General features: G+C 32.0%; 2 protein-coding genes across 2 annotated transcripts; one reads left to right on the forward strand and one right to left on the reverse strand.

Annotated features, from left to right (window-relative positions):
* Positions 1-754: 754 nt before the first annotated feature.
* On the reverse strand, positions 755-4,124 carry LOC111408780 (laccase-14-like). Its single transcript, XM_023038552.1, has 5 exons — positions 3,903-4,124; positions 3,584-3,735; positions 2,930-3,174; positions 2,680-2,808; positions 755-2,006 (listed from the first exon to the last, which is right to left on the reverse strand). Exons 1-5 carry the CDS (start codon positions 3,990-3,992, stop codon positions 937-939), a joined length of 1,686 nt encoding a protein of 561 aa, XP_022894320.1. The 5' UTR covers positions 3,993-4,124; the 3' UTR covers positions 755-936.
* A 12,606-nt stretch (positions 4,125-16,730) lies between these two features.
* On the forward strand, positions 16,731-19,176 carry LOC111408779 (laccase-14-like). Its single transcript, XM_023038550.1, has 6 exons — positions 16,731-16,893; positions 16,983-17,134; positions 17,211-17,455; positions 17,554-17,682; positions 17,779-18,717; positions 18,801-19,176. Exons 1-6 carry the CDS (start codon positions 16,792-16,794, stop codon positions 18,929-18,931), a joined length of 1,698 nt encoding a protein of 565 aa, XP_022894318.1. The 5' UTR covers positions 16,731-16,791; the 3' UTR covers positions 18,932-19,176.
* The last annotated feature ends 380 nt before the right edge of the window (positions 19,177-19,556 follow it).

The raw sequence follows: 19,556 nt of genomic DNA on the forward strand, positions 1-19,556 counted from the left end.
ACGAATGTTTAGGAGATCATTCATATATATATAACTTGCACTACAGGAAAACACAGATGTCTAAATCTTAAGTAGTTTAATTAACTTCATATATTTTTTTAAAAGTTTTCTTATTTTTCAGTAAATTATTGTTGAATTTTCCTGAATAGTTTTTGTATTTCCAATTAACGGCGGTGCATGTTTGTCAAAGTTTATAATTGTTTATGCTCGTTTAAATTATATTTTTATCCACACATTTGATAGGATTCATAACTTTTACTTACTTTCTAACTACATATTTTTCGAAAGCCAATGCTTATAAACAATTATAAGCTTTGAAAAACCTATACCAGTCAGTATTTTGATTATTTTTTTCAAATTAATTACCATGGAAAATTCATCTGCCATTTTATTTAATTTTTTTACACTTTTAGAAATCATTTCATCTGTATTATTTTTTGAATTATCAACAAAAATTTCCATCGGTAATTCGACCAGTAGTTTGAAGTATAAAAATTAAGAGATAATTTTTGTTTGTCCCTAATGATATTTTTATGTTAAAATTTTAAATAAGATTCCAAAGAAATTTTGAAGATTGAATTTTTCATTGAACATTTTATATGTAATGGACGAGCCATATCTTCAATCAAGTAAACTCTTTCGGTGCTAGCAGACGTTTTTTAATAAGTAAAGTACAAATCTATAGTTTTTTTAAAATTACTTAAAAAAAAAAAAAGTGAATTATTTTCAAAATTGAATGGGGAATTAATTAATATGCAAGAAGCTTTATAAGTTAGAGCTATATTAAATAGATGCAAGCAAACAATTCCTTTATTCGGAATATTTGCAGATTACACAAAAAAGAAAGCACACAGTACAAAATTTCAAGTTGCAACAAGCAGCACACACTAGTATTAAACGATCTCCTACATAAGAGATCTCCATTTTGTTCAGCATTTAACACTTTGGCATGTCTGGAGGCGGACGAAGCATTTTAGCATCTCGGCTCTTGCCATTTTTAACAATGAATACCATTCCCATTCCCCAACTTATATGACGCTCAAAATGGCAATGCATCAACCACACTCCCGGATTATTTGCCTTGAATCTGATTGCTGTCCAACCATTTTTTGGAACTGCAATTGTTTCCATTAGAGGAGGGTCAGCGAGATTATAATGTTTAGGGTCTTCGTCTTTATCAAAGTTTCCGATTCCCCATCCAACTACGTAAAAGCTATGTCCATGTAAGTGCATGGGATGATCTATCCCTGCAACTGTGTTTGTTCCTTGGAAGACAAGCTCCACCGCAGAATTGTAGTCAAGAACTACTACATCTGTCCCATTTCGAGGTATCCACAGGTCTTGAGGGACAAAATCTTGAGTATAATTGAATTGAAATGGTGGATTTTTTGGGAAGTCATTTCCATAAACACCTTTGATATGCTCGTAATAAGCTTGAAGAATGTCGACTCTTGGTAGCTGAAAGGTTATGTTATTCACACTTGCTGAAAGACGGTTGTTGAAAGGTCCTTCACATGAACCATTGGCGCAAGGGATTACATTAATGGAAAGGGTAAAGAACAATTTAGTTCTCACTTTTAAAGGAACGTCAATAGGATATTTCTTATTTGCTAAACTTTTCAGCTTTCCGGTGAAATTAACCGAAGCACCTGTATCATTGAAATCAGGAAAAGTTGGGAGTAATGGTGATGCTGGTGGAGTATAATTCCCTCGATACTCAACAATAGCTGTTGTAGTCGTGTTGTCATAAACGCCTGCACTGGCATAAACCCTTGAAGCCATGTAGTAATGGCCAGGTTTCTGGTTAGCTTTTAACAAGAAATCAATGGTTTGGCCAGGAGAGATGGTAATATAATCACTATTTATGGGCTTAGTATAGCTCGCATCTGATCCAACAACAGTTATATTGTGGTTTGCAATTTTAAAGAACATAATGTTGTTCATGACGGCATTAATCATTCGGAGCAAATAAGTCTTTCCGTAATCCACTGTCAACTTGAATGTATCTGCAATTGTGTAAGCCAAAAGAGTTTGTTAATTTGATGCTTATCATTTTGACATAGGATGGGCAATTATTTTAAGCATAAGGCCTGCCAAAAATGTTACATAAGAATTCAATTCTATTTCTTTAATATGACTTTACAAATATTTAATATCGGTTGAGTTGTGGTGCCTGCGAAGTAAGGTTGGCATATTGCTCTACTTTGTACTAATTTTTTCTATTAATATATGAGGTAGTGGACAAAGCAAAACTTCACATATAGGTATAGATAACATCAGAGCATCTCTAATGAATTCTATGGATAAGGACACGAAGGTTTATTTTATTTTTTCTTGTATAATGAATAGACATTCAAATTCAAAATTATTATTCAATGCATTTTATGAATTACTATGTAGGTGTATTTTATTTTTTCAGAATCCCATTAAACTTGCATATGGAATTTAAGTTTTGCTGAGTCGTCATATATAAATATGGTCAGAGTCTATTTTTATTTATTTTTGTCATATCAAAATAACTGAGTCATTGTCAACTTGCACCAATTCATTTTTTTTTTTTTTTTAATTTTAAACACCGACAGTTTTGTTTATGTGGCACAATTTTTAAGCATCCATAATTGTATTGGAGATGTTTTGTATTTAAAACATAATAATCACAGTCAAGATTTAGCTACAAACCTGATCTTGAGCATGGATATAGAACCCCAGGTTGACCATTTATAAGGAAAGCATCGGAATTATTTGGATCCCCTCCATTTGCCATGAATTCACTGAGAACCTCTTCCACATCACTTTTCCACCACTCTCCTGAATTTCAACAGCTTCAAACATTGAGTTACTCCTGGTTTTCTTTTTGTTCTTTCCTATTCTTTCAGAATTTTTCCAATTCGAAACAAAATAATTTTTGATCATCCAAATACATGCATACCTAGAATGATGAGTTGTTCTGCATGAGGCTTGGGGAAAGGATAGCCATTTTTCTTCTTTGGATAAATAACTATAGCACCGTAAACAGTAGCCCGTGACCATTCACTATGAGCGTGCCACCATAAAGTTCCTTCTTCGTCTGAAAGCACGATCCTTTGGCTAAACTTTGTTCCAGGTCGAATTGGACACTGTGTAACATACTCAGGACCATCTGACCATGGATACCTCGGCATTTTCACTCCATGCCTATAAAATCAATAAAATTTTAGTACGCGGCTTGCTTTGCTACTTGTACATAATGATTTATATATAAATGAAGTGTCAAAAATAGAAGCGGAATATTTTTTTATTTGGTTGAAAATTTTTTGACCCTATCATATTTTACCATATCATGTGTATATAAATCACTGTATACATGTCGCAGCTGTAATACAAGTATAAATATTGCTCCATTTTATATGAATTGTTGGTTAGCCCCAATTTGGTGTAGCTACAAATCAAATTTTTAGTAGATTTGATAAAAGTTGATAAAAATTGTGATTGAAAAGTTGTGAATTTCATAAAATGTGTGAGATTAGAATTAATTTTTTACTTTGACTTAAATTTTTATCAAAATTTTAATTCACAACAAACATGGGCTTAGTAATATATTTACCAGTGAATAGTGATGTTTGCATTTGCTCGGTTATAAACATCAACAATTATCGTTTCTCCTTTAGTGGCATATATAGTTGGTCCTGGAAATTGCCCGTTTATCGTCAAGATGGTCTTCTTGGTGCAAAGCCTTGTGTATGGAGTCTCTCTCAACTGCAAAAACAGGAGGTTAGCTTCAAAATCATGAAATTGTACTGTCAAAAAGTGGAATATTAGAGGTTATTAAGAAAGGAAAAGAAACTGAATCTTATCTATTATATTCTACAGTATGTCCACTATCGAATACCAGACATGATTAGTAGACAAGCTATCATACTCACCACATACTTATAGCGACGTTCCATAGCATCAGTCGACAGTACAATGCCGAGAAGAAGAAACCCGATGAGATGTAAGATGAAAATTTTCATATTTAACCACAGTAATACCTCCTAGCTTTATTCGATTATTGTTTCTTGTGCTGTTCATTAAACGAATTCTTAGAAGTATATATAAGGTCAGAAACTGAAGAAAGCTGGGGTGTTGCTTCCTTTCTCCCACGTTCATTATATGATTATAAATTATTTTTTCATCTTCAAAGACAGTACTCTATTTGACCTTTTCCCGCAGGAAGAAATTGTCTTCATGAATGTCTCGACGAATCTTCATATATTTTATATGTTAAAGGGATAAAATTCTATGTCAAATAAGATGAAAATATAGACTAACTTATAAGGACTTGAACTCTTTCTTTTAATAAGGTTGACATTTTAAGATGGAACCCCAAATCTTAACATGGAATCAGAGTTAATTAAACTCCAACAAACAATTCGCTTGAATTTAGACTAAAAATGAGCATACATAATTCATGTTTGGTTTACTTAAATGAGTCACCATTTTGCGGACATGTTAAAAGATAAAATCCCACTTCAAATAAAGATGAAAATATATATCAACTAATATGAGTATGAGTTACTCCTCTTAATAAAGTTGACAATTTAAAATGGAATTTCAAATTTTAACTATGTATAGATAATCATATGACTTTTTTCGGGGGTTAGGTAATAATGAAACCTTGTTGGATTAAATAAAAAAATATTTTTGATTGCGTTAGGTATAATTCTACTGTATGCATCTCACCAGTTGTCAACAATAGAAAGATAAATCATTTGTGTATTTTAAGTCCCCATTTGGCCTTATTTTTTGAAATGAAAATGAGTTGAATAGTTTTTTTTTTTATTTAATGAGTAATTGAAAAAGAAGGAAAAATTTTCAATTTACGTATAATACTATTTTATGAAAGATTGTCTAATTAAAAATAAAAAATAAAAAATAAAATTTAATTTAATAAGGGTCAAACGGGATCTAAAAATCCTCTTCTGCGATCTATCAAAAACTGAATTATATTAAGATCTAGACAATTATCTGGGTTGTTCTGTTTGTGAATAATAGGACATTTTAGGTCGTGTCCCTATGTGTTGGATAATAATTGAAACACCGTAGTAGAAATCTGTGTCTAGCTGTTAAGCTTTTACAGTTAATTGTCTGTATTACTCTATATTAAGTTCAGTCATTCTAAGCGATAAAATATTTAGGGTCTATTTGATTGTAAAAATAAAATTTGGGTGAAAAAAATGAATTTCAGAAAATTGAATTGCTTAGAAATTGTTTTACTATGAATTATCAATTATTATGTTTGATTGGTATAATTTTCTGTATGAAAAATGTTGAAATAAAAGTATTTTTTAGTGTTCGTTTGACTTTTTTTATATGAAAATTGTCAATTAAAGGAATAGAATTTACTGATATCGGTGATGAAATTTGTTTCCATTGTTTAAAAAAAATAAGAAAATTATCTATCTTTTAGTTTTCGTTTGACTTTGTTTTACGTGAAAATTGTCAATTAAAAGAAAATATTTTTTTTACAATTAGGAATAGAATTTATTTCCACTGCCAAATAAAAAAAAAAAAAAAAACGCGACAACAGTAGCCTAGAAAATCAATTCCCACCATATTGGTGAAAATTGATTTTCAAGGAAAAGATAGAAAATGTTTAGGTGGCAAGAAAAGTGAGAAAATCAATTCCATGGAAAAAGATGTTATCAAACAGTCAAAAAGTAGAAGTTAGAAGTTGAATTCCATTTTCCAAGGAAAATAATTCGCAATCAAACATGGCCTCAGAGTCACGTCTAAAAAGTTTAATCCTTAACTTTGTCTTAGTATTTGTAACTAAGCTTGTGCAGATTAAATGTGTTCTTTCATTAAACTACAACAACTGATCGGATTAAAATTTTAAACCATTACAAAGAAAATATTTATTTATTTAAATTTTATATTTGACACTAATTATTGAGCGTTCCAACTCATCCGACAGCCTAAAATTGCCTCCTATGTTCAACCCATAATTACATTAAAAAAAAAAAAAAAAGCTTTTATTTGTTTTGATAAAAACTAGAAAAATGAAATGTTGACAGAAGAAAATTGTAGGTAAAATACAGGGAAAAAATTATTTTTGGTAGGTTTACAACTAAACATCTGTTTGTCATCCATTTTTTTTTTCATTCTTTTCCATTATTTTTTCTACAAAACTCATTTTCAACAACACATTTTTTATTAAAATAACATTATACGTAAATCAAAAAAATTTCTTTATTTTTTAATCACATATTTCAGTATCAATCATTATTTCATAATACATTCTTCCCAAATAATGGTTGACAAACACACCCTAAATTTCACAATCAAGAAAATGACAAAAATTGAGTTAAATTAATTTTAGGGAATGCGATACCACAATTTTTTATAAATGTTATGTGGCTGTAGAGCTGTAATTAAGAATGTCCATTTAGCCTTACTTTTAACGCACGCCAAAATATAATACGTTGGCGGTCTCTTATATATTAACTTATTGATAATCCATGTATTAGCTGGAAATATTCTTCCAAGTGTAGATCCTCTTATATTTATTTTAATTTGCCCATGTCAATTAATCTTTGAAGGATTATGATGGTTGTAGAGGGCCACATGGCCCTGATTTTTATTAAGTTATGTTCGATATTCTTTATTTTATAACTCTTTTTTTCTACATATTTATTTTCAACCATATATTCACATAATTAAATATTCTATACGTAAATTCAAAAAAATTTCCTACTTTTTAACTACACATTCTCTAAAAATTCACAATTTTAAACTTTGCTTTTGGAAAATAAAGAATATCAAATAGGGGCTAAGTTTGTGCACTTCATTAAGAAATTTGATTTTTATTATTATTTAAGGTTATTGATTTTGCACTTATATTCTGTATTTGTATGATATTATTAAAAGTTGAGAGATCTCATGAAATGTGCGATAAAAATGAATAATAATTGTGATTAATGAAATATATGATTAAAATTGAAGTTTATCAAATTTTTTGGCAAACAAAAATTTTATCGAACAAGTACTCAGTTTGTCACATATCGAGATTGATTAGACTGTTTTTATTAAAAAAATAAAAAAATAAATTCCCATTTTATGCCCTGGTAGTGCTAATGATGACTTTCCTAGAAAAAAATGAAATATGTTAAATAATCGTGTCAGCATGATTAAATAAGTAAGTGTAATGATTAAGTCCTATAAATATAAAAACAAATTAAAAAATTTACGAATTGAAGAAATATATCATTTTCTTTGTGGAGCCACCAACTCAAACCTCTCCTCCCACTAACTTGTACACCGGTTGCAGTGGTGTTTAGGAATGGCAAAAAAAAAAAAAAAATCTCATTCAATTCAATACTTGTGGGGTTCGCACGAAAGAGGAGGAGATTACTTGTCTAACTGGATAAATAGGGCAAAAGCAGGGGAGGGGTCATTGCCCTGAAGCGGGTACAAGAAACATAGTTCTCGCTTCACTACCTGTTTTCATTTAAAGTTAATTTCAAATTTAACAAACAAAAATAAAAGTTTATCATCAATTTTAAGAGAATATGAATTGCTGTTAACAAATTGGAAAAAAAAAAAGAAAAAAAAAAGCAATGATATTTACTAACTAAAAACATAAAAAATAATAAAAAATAAACGGGACAGTAGGTAGAATCATTGGAGCAAGCAGAGCAGCAGAGCGATGGTGAGCTTCAATGAATAGCAAGTGGAATTGTTCTACCCATCGCTTTAAACAATTATGGGGTGGGATAAGATGACAAAAATATCTGGCGGAACGGGTTTGAGGATGGTCGACCCGTCCCGTACCCTCCCCGTTACCATTCCTAATGGTGCCTCAACAACCTGACAATGTTTGTACAATGTATCTTCCACATATTGGAGCTTGACTCATTTTAAAAAATCAATATAAATAAGAAAGGAAAATGAAGGATGAGAAAAAGGAAGTAAGCGGAAAAAGGAAAATTTGCACATCACAAAAAATAACATAAGAAACAGTAAATGTGAAGAAGAAATATTAGTGCAGAATCTTGAAGAATGGAAAGGAAAAATATGGGCAAGGAAATTGGCAAATGTAATCATTGTAAGGGTGTTGTTTGGAAATTGTTTACAAACATTTTTATTTATAAATAAACAAAAATGAGTGTTGGTTAGGTGAGTGGTACTTGTGATTAATATAAAATGTATAGATAAAAAATTATTTGACCATTTTTTGATTGCTTATAAATTATTTATAAACATTTATCAAACATATGGCAAGATGTTGTGAAGCAACGATATAGTGCCAATGGAGAATATAAGACAGACTAAGTTGAGAAAGGAAAGAAAACATAACAAAGGATAGGGTTGGCAACAAGACGGGTTCCTTCGCCTCCCACCCAGCTAGGCATTTTCCTGTCCAGTTATCCATTTAAGGCAAGGCGGGGGAGGGGCAGTTGTCCCTTTTATTTTATTTTATTTTATTTAGTTTTTAATAATTCATTTTATTGTTCCTATTCATTTAAGTGAGACAATATTTTTAAAAGTTAAATTCTTTAAATATAATTGGTAAACTAAGGTTTTTATTATTTATCATATTCTTTATATAATCTTAGTTGCCATTTTTATTAGAATTAATGAAATTTCGTAAAGTCTTTCCATTTAAAGTATTGAATTTTTTAAAAATAAAAAAATAAATAAACCCCGGGAAAATTTAGATTTTAATCAAAGTCAATAATTAATTTTAACCATATATTTCATACAACCAACAACTTTTCCTTTATCAATTTCATCGACTTTTATTAAAATTTTTACTAAAAATCTAATTTTAATCTCTATCAGGGGCTAAAATTTTGATTAGAAATTGATTTTCTCTAATGGACGGGAGTGAGTTTGTCGAATCATATAAATATGTCATGTGGTGATATTTTTTAAACTCCACTCACACAAAATACACTGCAGTCAATTTCATTGTTATTCATGAAAAAATTCGAAAAAAAACACATTGCGTGTTTCAAATGTTTCATCTTTCATCAAATCATTCTTGCACTCCGCAAACTATTACCTCATGGTTCTCACTTTCGATTTCATCCACTTCGATCTAAGATTAGTGTTTATTCATGAGCCTATCATTATGCAAGACATGATATAGATGTATGATGTATACCTAAATATTTTTCAACCTAATTTCATTTTCTTATTTTTGGTTAGATTAATAATTACGTAGCATCGATCTAGTCATTCATAGCGGATCCTTGAAAGGAAAAATTAGGCTTGAGCCGAGGCAAAATTAGAGAATCTTCTTTATCATAAAATTGCTCAAAAGAAATTTCACACCTCGAATGCCCATGTCTAAGGGCTCTATTGACACAATTTTTGATAAATCAAAAAATGCTTTTGAGATTACGAAACTGTTTTGAACATGTATGAATAATTATTTAGAAGTACTTTATCCATGTAAAAGAGACTTTAGAAATAGCTGATATAAGGTGGCTTCAAGAAATCTCTTTAATATAAAATTTTTTTCTAAAACTGATCCTAAAATGATTCTAAATTTATTTACCCTAAAATCTAATTGTAGTTCCGCCATATTAGGAAATTTGCAGGGTCTCATTACTAATATTATACATGCAAAAAAAAAAAAAAAAAAACCCACTTTCACGTGCTACCTCTTGGTTCATTGTATTAAAATTGGGACAACCTTAATTAATAATAATTGAAGAGCCTATAACCATCGTATCTATTATTATTTTCTCTCTATTTCAATAATCCTTTTGTGTTATTCCAAAAATGTGGGACATGTAGCATTTTAAATAATGCCCAAAGAATTAGCAGCCCACGCGAAACTTCATCTATTATTTATATATGAAATGATAGTGGCTAAGAACTTTTGAAACATTCTTGAAATGTCACATCTTTTGTCACTTTGCATTCTAATACCGTATATTATCCAAAGAATTAGCACTTTCGAACGAGTTTCCTTGCGGTGGTTATCTAACGAATGTCAACTATCTTTTGTAATAATATTTTAATGATACCTCGATTTTCGAGATCGGCCAATAATTTAAAGATAGAATTCATGTGTGAAGAACCTAATTTGGTCCAACACACGCCTCAATTTTGAAATTAAATTCTATACCCTCTTGATTAAAAATGAATCTCCCTTTAGATGAAGAACTTCAAAAAGAAAAGAGTGATAATACTTTGGTGATGGTTACAAAATAATGAATAACATTATACGAAAGAAAAAGGAATAGAGATAAAAAGTAAAAATTGAGCTGATCACCAAATTTTCAAAATGTATCGTGTTAGTAAACAAGCTTTTTTTGGTATAAACGGCCACCAAAATTTTATATTATTTTGCAAAAATAGTAAAAAAAAATAAAAATAAAATGTTAATATTAATACTCATTTATTAATTTGAATCGATTGGTTTATTCACTCAGCACAGAGACTAACACAATTTTAGATATCAATTTGGTTGAATTTTGTTGCTGTTGCCATTTCTAGTTGCCGGCTTTGTAAGTTCGGTTACCATCTGAATTGTATGATATTTTATAAAATAGAAATTGTCATTTTGAACGTTATAGAATATTATTAATGTTAAAAAAGGCACAAGTTGCATCTTAAAATTATTGTTAGGCAGATCACATTCTAGGCAATTAAAATAATCTATAAAATTAAAAGCATTATCCTCCTCTAAATTTAATGTTTGAATGAGTCTCGATTCCAAACATTCTTAATTGAACAAACTCCCTGTTGGCCTTATTTATGACACACGCTATCGCAGCATGATTGGCTAAAAGCTACATGTCAAATAAAAAATTTAAGTAAAAAAAAAAAAAAATTCAATCTTTCACAAAGATTTTGAATATATTACATTTTTTATATTAATAAAAGTAGGTAAATGTTACAATCAAAATAAGGAAATTATTATATTTCTAATTTTTATAATAAAAGACTATTTCTTTTAAAATTTACTTTTTACTTATATGCTAAAACTTACCGTAAATGGCTTAACTGGAAACTGAATAAAACATTCGGCCTGTCCCAATAAACTGCAACACTAGAATAAGTTGGGGACTTCTTCTACTGTTCCTCAAAAGAAGCATGCTAGTTGTACAATATTTTTTAAACCATCTTTGATAATTTGCTCATATCACACGTGGGCCCTACAATTAAAATAATTTTGGGATCCCTCGTGTGAATGGGTTGTCAAAAAGAGTGAAGAACAGATATATTTTAATCACGAGGTCCACTCATGTGAATGGACTGTAAAAAAGAGTGTACAGTAGATATTGTACACTTAGCTTTTTTCTCCTAAAAACTAGGACATGATTAGTCAGTTTGCAATGATTTCTAACAATACCCTTTTGGTCAAACTTACGATCAAGAATACCTAGAAGACTATGAAATGCTTCAAATTCAATAGTGGAAAGTGCTTTGGTGAAGATGTAAGCAATTTGCTCCGTAGTTAATACCTTTTCTCGAGCAAAGTGACGTGAGTTTCATAGTGTTTTATGTGTGCCTGAAACAATAGATTTTCAACAAGTTTAATTGCAGTTTCATTGTCACAATGAATGGAAATACGTGTTGGACCTGGAAGGATTGTAGTGAATGAAATTAATGATGCGATATGAAATAATAAAGATCGCAACGAGAAATAAAATTTAAAAGTAAAGAAATTAACAAAGAGAGTTAATCGTAGAAGCATGCCGTTTTATTAATCGACAATATTCAGAGAAATATATGAACTCATCAATTCACGCTTCAACAAAACTGAGAGAGGAGACCACTATTTATGTCCCAATAAACTGCAACACTAGAATAAGTTGGGGACTTCTTCTGCTGTTCCTAAAAAGAAGCATGCTAGGTATACAATATTTTTTAAACCATCTTTGACAATTTGCTCATATCACACATGTGGGCCCCACAATTAAAATAATCGTGGGATCCACTCGTGTGAGTGGATTGTCAAAAAGAGTGAACAACAGATATATTTTAATCGCGAGGTCCACTCATTTAAATGGACGGTCAAAAAGAGTGTACAAAAGATGTTGTACACTTAGCTTTTTTCTCCTAAAAACTAGGACATGATAAGTCAGTTTGCACTGATTTCTAACAATACCCTTTTGGTCAAACTTACGATCAAGAATACCTAGAACGCTATGAAATGCTTCAAATTCAATAGTGGAAAGTGCTTTGGTAAAGATGTAAGCAATTTGCTCTGTAGTTAATACCTTTTCTCGAGCAAAGTGACGTGAGTTTCATAGTGTTTTATGTGTGCCTGAAACAATAGATTTTCAACAAGTTTAATTGCAGTTTCATTGTCACAATGAATGGAAATACGTGTTGGACCTGGAAGGATTGTAGTGAATGAAATTAATGATGCGATATGAAATAATAAAGATCGCAACGAGAAATAAAATTTAAAAGTAAAGAAATTAACAAAGAGAGTTAATCGTAGAAGCATGCCGTTTTATTAATCGACAATATTCAGAGAAATATATGAACTCATCAATTCACGCTTCAACAAAACTGAGAGAGGAGACCACTATTTATAGGCATATGATATAGCATAAAGATGGAAATAATGTAAAATAAGAAAATAATATGTTTCCATAAAAAATCACATGAAATATAAGGAAACAATTTTGCTCACAAGAAAATAAGGAAACAATTTATTTAAAAAAAAAAAAAATCTATACAATTTATTTAAAAAAAAAAAAATCTACTCTTGGGTTACAAACCTAAAAATCTTCACCTTGACCCAAATTTCGATGCAACGAACGAAACTCCACGATTTCAAATTCATCTGCATCGAAATAGCCAATTTCCTCAACATAGTAACCAAAACTATCAAAACCAAATTGTTGTCCTCTACAAGGCGTCCACAAGCGATACCTAAACCTAAATCCCGAGTTCCCATAATTCCATGGAGGAATTACTGTTGACCAAACAAGGTCGAAGCACATCCTGTAACAGAAATCATATCACATGCTGGATTAGAAGGCCCATTGCTAGAACTGTCGCCTTCAATGTTCCCAAAAGTATCCTAGACATTATTGACACTTTTTCTAAATTCTAAAATATCAATTTTGGTGCAAAGTCATTTTTTGATCGGTAAATAAATGTATTAATCAAAATTTTGAGTGCACGGACATCCCCAGGCGTACACAATGAACTTCACAATCGGTCTAAAGATCCATAACAAGAGATTGAAAATTAATCAAAACATGACAGCTTCGTCTAATTATCACTAAGGCTACCTTCGAAAATTGCTATCCCAGCTGAAAAGGGTTGGGTAACTCTGTGTGAAGAGGAATCTTCAAAATTCTTGCCTCGTAAATAGGCAGCTTGCTTCACATTTTATGCACGAGTCCAAAGTCCTTGGCACAAAATCTGTACTAGAAATGTCGCACCTCTTTGGAATTACCCACCAAAGATGGTCAGCAATTGGACCATCAACCACGTGCACTGCTACTGACCCATTTTCAGCTTTAATCGAGCAGCTGGGGTCACATACGGACGCAAACAACAGGCTAAAATCCAAAAAAAACATTTTCAGGAAAATTTTTCCGATGCATTATTATTTTCAACATTAATCACATTTTACTTTCATTTCAAAAGCACATAAATAAAATATTTTGACATAAGATATTTACTAATCACTGAAAGTTTAAGATATGCGTTTGATTAAAAAAAGTTGAGAGACAACTAAAATGTGTGGTGTAACTAATAAGAACACTAGCCCCCGTTTGGAAATCCTAAACTTGCAATAATGAAATCCGTTAATCATCATGATGAGAAGATTGTCAGTTCGAGGGATTTTCTATAGGCATTTGAACCTTAGTTGGGTAGTCCGATAATAAATTGGAAGCTTTATGTTGATAAGATTGCATTATTCTTATTGAGATGTGTCTATATTCTAGAATAAGAACAATAACGTGTTTTGATACACATTGAACGGGACTGTGTAGACGACTCATTTGTGGCCGCTCGAAATGGGACTCTACTTAGTTATCAAACCAGTCACCTAAACCCTGAGCAAATAATGTCCTTTTGATTGCTAGTTTAATTTATTTGAGGTACCAATGAGTGCAATCTTCATTAAAAGATTGATCTCTATACTTTGAAAATCGGAGCGAAATAGTTAAAGATCATATACTTGCAATAATGGAATCCGTTAATCATCACGATGAGAAGATCGTCACTTCGAGGCATTTTGTATAGGCATTTAAACCTAAGCTCAGTAGTCCAATATGGGATCATTGGACTCTGTGTTGTGATTAGTTCACAACGGATTAGCCTTATGAAGATGGGACTTGGAGGGCAACACATGCTAAAAAGGCAAAACGGTCATTTTGTCTATTTCAACATATTGATGGTCAAACGGAGGTTGACTTGTAGAATGATGATTAGAGGATATTGTTATCGGGTCATAATTTGCTTCGATAATTTTCACTCAACTCCATAATGCAATCTCAACTTTTTTGGTAGAATAAGCCGAATTAGTAGATGTATCTTAATTGGTCAAGAGTTGATCAAAATAGAAACATCCATTGGAGGTCAGATCTTATGAGCCCGGTTAGATCCCTCTCTTGGCTTTAATAAAGATGTGTAATCTAATTGACTTAAAATAATATAGCCCATAAAAAATTGTGCAATTATGAAATCGTAACTGAGTATTACAAATATGCTCTTTGTACATATCTACCTATGATGATTAAATCCAATAACCAACATTATATCAACCTAGTCCTTTGAATTTATACATCACTTTTTATAATGTCGCACTAATTCTCATAATCTCATAGCTTTCGGGGATGAACGTTGCCCAAAACTTTTCCAAAATAGTAGAATTACATTTAACTCTGTATATATAGACAGTAAACTATTTATGGTGAGCAGAAATACATTTCTAATTTCTTTTCAATAAAATTTACATATCCATAATAGTTTCTATATAAAGAATAGTTATTGATAATCAGGGAAAATTGCAGCAGGTTCCTAATCTATTACAATTATTTTATTGGATCACCAATTTTTAAACTACTCGATTAGATGGCCAATTTCTGCCGTGATTATTTGAAGTAATGTTTGACAATTGTGAAAGCATGTTTGGCAGGTATACTACGACCTTAATAAAATGGAATGAACCTAGTTTTTGGATAAATACAAATAAGGTTTTCTATATCAATCCAAATTCAAATCGAGACATTCTGAATTCAAAACCGAGTTTTAGTTAGAATTCCTTTGAACTATTTAAAATGATTCAATTTCTGAAGTGTTCTGTGAATGTTGAACATAAAAATAAAAATAAAAAGGTGTATACATTTCGGTGTTGAGGTCCGCATTTTCGTTATTAGATTCCCATTTAGGAGAAAAACTTTGGTGGGGGCAGTCTTACCATCTTATATGGTTGAGTCCCGAGGTGGCCTCATCTCATTGGGTGTGGGTGGACCACCTGATGAGGTGTTGACTCTCCATTCGGTGGTTCCACAGACGCTTTTCTCTATTTTTAGGTGACTAGGCTCACGTCTTGTCCTTAGGCTCGAATCTAGCAATTAAAAATAGAGTTGATCATATTTTTTATGCCTTCCCCATATCCGGATATTTTTCCTCACCCCGTCTTTAGGTCCATATTTTCTCACTTAATAGAACACTTGTACCTTCCTGTGTGCCATCTCGATTCGGATAGCAACCTGTAAAACCCAACCTAGAGAATTTCCGATGGAGCGGTGAAATGCGTAGAAATCGGAAAGAACACCAGCGGTGAAAGCACTCTACTGGATCGACACTGACACTGAGAGACGAAAGTTAGGGGAGGGCATGAGATTAGGACAATTAGGTTTTCGCCTTGTCACTGTTTTTCTTCTTCTTCGTCTTCGTCTTCTTCTTTTTATTATATATTTAATTTTCTCTAATATTAAGGGTACAATCATCTTTTAAAAAATTAAAAAACTTTACACTAGTTTAATGGACGGTTTTCATTCATCGAAACTTTAAACTACAATTGGAATACTATGAAAGCTTGACGATCTTCCATTTTTATTGTCGGGACCACAGACTGAGGACCAAGTATGCAAGCTTAGTAGGTATTAATTTCTTATAATTGTTAATTAGTTATCATGGATTCATACAGATGACTATGATGATATTTAGAATTAAGAAGATACGCACGATCACAAGGGATTGGTAGTTAAAATTAAGGCCAATAGCTGTCGATTGAGAATAACAAGAGTTAAAATGAAGGCCAAGAGCCGTCTTATTGAAAATAGCAAGATCATCTTTCACTACTCAAAGTTTCATATCTTATGCTAATTTAATTATTGAAATCATAGCTGTCCCTAACTAGCAGCCTAAGACACGGTTCCCCTTACTTAATTTTGAGACAACTTTTATCTTTTGGACAATTAATTATTTCGAGTATAATGTAAATATTAAAGATAAAGCTAAGTTATAGTAGTTGAGAATAATTCTTTTCAATGAACGCGGTCCACAAGACTCTTTCCTTGTGGGAAACATAGAATTCATAGCGTAAACTACCTAATCCAACCAAAGGAAAGGAAGTATAAAAATTATAAAATTTTAAATGAAGATTTTGACAAAATCTCTTTACATTTGAATGGTCAAAAACATGGTATTGGAATATGTAAGCCAAATCTGACAGTCTTAATTATTCTAATCATTTCATGAACCTATGGAACAACGAACAGCTTTATCATCTTTCTATACTTCCAACCCTATAAATACATCAAACTCTTGTCCTAATCCAAACAAGAACACAAGGCATAAGAAAATTTGAATATAGAAAGCAATCAAGCAATTATGTGGTTGATTATGAAAGTTTTCGTCTTACATTTCATAGGGTTTCTTCTTCTAGGTGGCGTACTGCCTACCAATGCTCAGCAACGTCGCTATAAGTTTGTGGTGAGTATAATATATGCCTAATTTTAAGTGTTTTTGGAAGCATAAAATTTAAGATCATTTATTGAAGTTAATAATCTTTGTTTTTGCAGTTGAGAGATGCTCCATACGCAAGGCTTTGCACCAACAAGACCATCTTGACAATAAATGGACAATTTCCAGGGCCAACTATATACGCTACTAAGGGAGAAACAGTAATTGTTGATGTTCACAACCGAGCAAACGAAAACATCACCATTCACTGGTATAAACATTTTTATATAATTAGTATACATGTGTGATAAATTAATACAGACTGGAATTTATTCTGCCTTTTGCAGGCATGGAGTGAAAATGCCAAGATATCCATGGTCTGATGGTCCCGAGTATGTCACTCAATGCCCCATTCGACCTGGAACAAAGTTTAGCCAAAAGATTGTGCTCTCAGACGAGGAAGGAACATTGTGGTGGCATGCTCATAGTGAATGGTCGCGTGCTACCGTGCATGGTGCAATCATTATTTATCCCAAGAAGAAAAATGACTATCCTTTCCCCAAGCCTCATGCTGAAGTTCCCATCATACTAGGTACATATTTATACATGATGTCCAATTTTTTTGCTTTTGTATAAATATTAATGGAAAAAATTTAAAAAGGAGACATTGTTTAAATTTCCGCAATCCAGACGAGTGGTGGAACAGTGATGTGGAAGAGGTTATGAATGAATTCATTGCAAGCGGAGCGGATCCAAATGTCTCGGATGCTTTCCTCATAAACGGTCAACCCGGAGATCTATATTTATGCTCCAGATCAGGTTCGTAGCTGAATTAACGTTGTCATGAATCAATTAGATAACTTCGTGAAAAAAATGGTGATACATTCTAGCTAATCTGTAATACAAAATTTGCAGATACATTCAAGTTGACTGTGGATTTTGGCAAGACTTATCTACTCCGAATGGTTAATGCAGTCATGAACAACATTATGTTCTTTTCCATTGCAAACCACACTATTACTGTAGTAGGATCAGATGGCAGCTACACGAAACCGTTAAAGAGTAATCTCATTGCCATTTCACCTGGACAAACCATTGATTTCTTGTTGGAAGCTAACCAAAACCCTAGCCACTATTATATGGCTTCCAGGGTTTATGCTAGCGCGGGGAATTTTGATAACACAACTACAACCGCTATTATCGCGTATAGGGGAAATTATACTACACCAGCATCTCCATTGCTTCCAAATCTTCCCAATTTCAACGATACAAATGCTTCGGCTAATTTCACAGGGCAACTCAGAAGTTTAGCAAATGAAAAATATCCTGTTGATGTTCCTTTAAATGTGACCAACAAATTATTCTTTACCCTTTCCATCAATTTAAACCCTTGCCCCAATAATTCATGCGAGGGACCTTTTAATGAACGTTTTTCAGCAAGTGTGAATAACATAACCTTTCAGCTGCCTAGAGTCGACATTCTTCAAGCTTATTACAGGGGCATCAGAGGAGTTTATGGAGATGACTTTCCCAATGATCCACCATTGACTTTCAATTATACTGCAGATGTCATTCCTAGGGACCTGTGGAGGCCTGAAAATGGGACAGATGTAGTAGTTCTTGATTACAATTCCACAGTAGAGCTTGTGTTCCAAGGAACGAACACAGTAGCAGGAATAGATCATCCTATGCACTTACATGGATATAGCTTTTATGTGGTTGGATGGGGATTTGGAAACTTCGACAAAGACAAAGACCCTTTGAACTATAATCTCATTGACCCTCCTCTAATGGAAACAATTGCAGTTCCAAGAAATGGATGGACAGCAATCAGATTCAAAGCGAATAATCCAGGTACATGGCATATTATTCTACTTAGTATTGTTCATCATCAAGATTTCAATGAAAATTTAGGGATGTAAATTTAATTATTGCAGGAGTTTGGATGATGCATTGCCATTTTGAGCGTCATGTAAGTTGGGGAATGGGAATGGCTTTCACTGTCAAAAATGGCAAGAGTCGAGATGCTAAAATATTGCCTCCTCCTCCCGACATGCCAAGGTGTTGATACTCGACCGATCATCCAATATAGCTTATTAGCACGTGTAGAATGATGAAGATGTGGGAAATTATTTGAACTTTCATTTATTATTTGTTTGGAAATTGTATACAACCTAATTTTTTGTTTTGTTGTAATTTTAATTTAGAATATGATCAAAAAATAATTTATATAGTGATGTTTGCCAAGAAGAAAATGGTGGTTCTTGGTCTTGATGCCAGGGATGGTTCGTTCTTTGTGATTAAACCCCTGTTTGGCCCCCATTTTTTGTAATGAAAATGGGGGGAATAGTGTTTTGTTGAAAAAATGAGTGGTTGAAAAAGAATGAATGATTTTCGATTTACGTGTAATATTATTTTATGAAAGATTGTGTGGTTGAAAATAGGAGAGAGAAAAATAAAATGTAATGTAATGTAATTTAATGGAAATCAAACAACGGCTAAAACTATATACCATTGGAGGAGCACCCATTTAAAAAAAATACAGGATATATATATATATATATATATTTTCCAATATTAAACTGAAATTTTTAATTAAGAAAATGAATGTACAAGTCTTTTAATCAATAACCAGAATTTACATTGTTAATTTAATTAACTCGTGCCGCCTTTCATTAACCATTAATACAAGG

The sequence above is a fragment of the Olea europaea genome, chromosome 14, assembly GCF_002742605.1.
Source record: "Olea europaea var. sylvestris chromosome 14, O_europaea_v1, whole genome shotgun sequence".
NCBI classification, from domain to species: Eukaryota; Viridiplantae; Streptophyta; class Magnoliopsida; order Lamiales; family Oleaceae; genus Olea; species Olea europaea.

Excerpts from the sequence above, each read along its gene's own strand:
- LOC111408780 (XM_023038552.1), bottom strand. The coding sequence starts at position 3,992 with ATGAAAATTTTCATCTTACATCTCATCGGGTTTCTTCTTCTCGGCATT. Across the intron at positions 3,736-3,902 it reads AACGTCGCTATAAGTATGTG|TTGAGAGAGACTCCATACAC; the intron begins GTGAGTATGATA and ends CTGTTTTTGCAG. Across the intron at positions 3,175-3,583 it reads GCAAACATCACTATTCACTG|GCATGGAGTGAAAATGCCGA; the intron begins GTAAATATATTA and ends TTGATTTTATAG.
- LOC111408779 (XM_023038550.1), top strand. The coding sequence starts at position 16,792 with ATGTGGTTGATTATGAAAGTTTTCGTCTTACATTTCATAGGGTTTCTT. Across the intron at positions 17,456-17,553 it reads TGAAGTTCCCATCATACTAG|ACGAGTGGTGGAACAGTGAT; the intron begins GTACATATTTAT and ends TCCGCAATCCAG. Across the intron at positions 17,683-17,778 it reads ATATTTATGCTCCAGATCAG|ATACATTCAAGTTGACTGTG; the intron begins GTTCGTAGCTGA and ends CAAAATTTGCAG.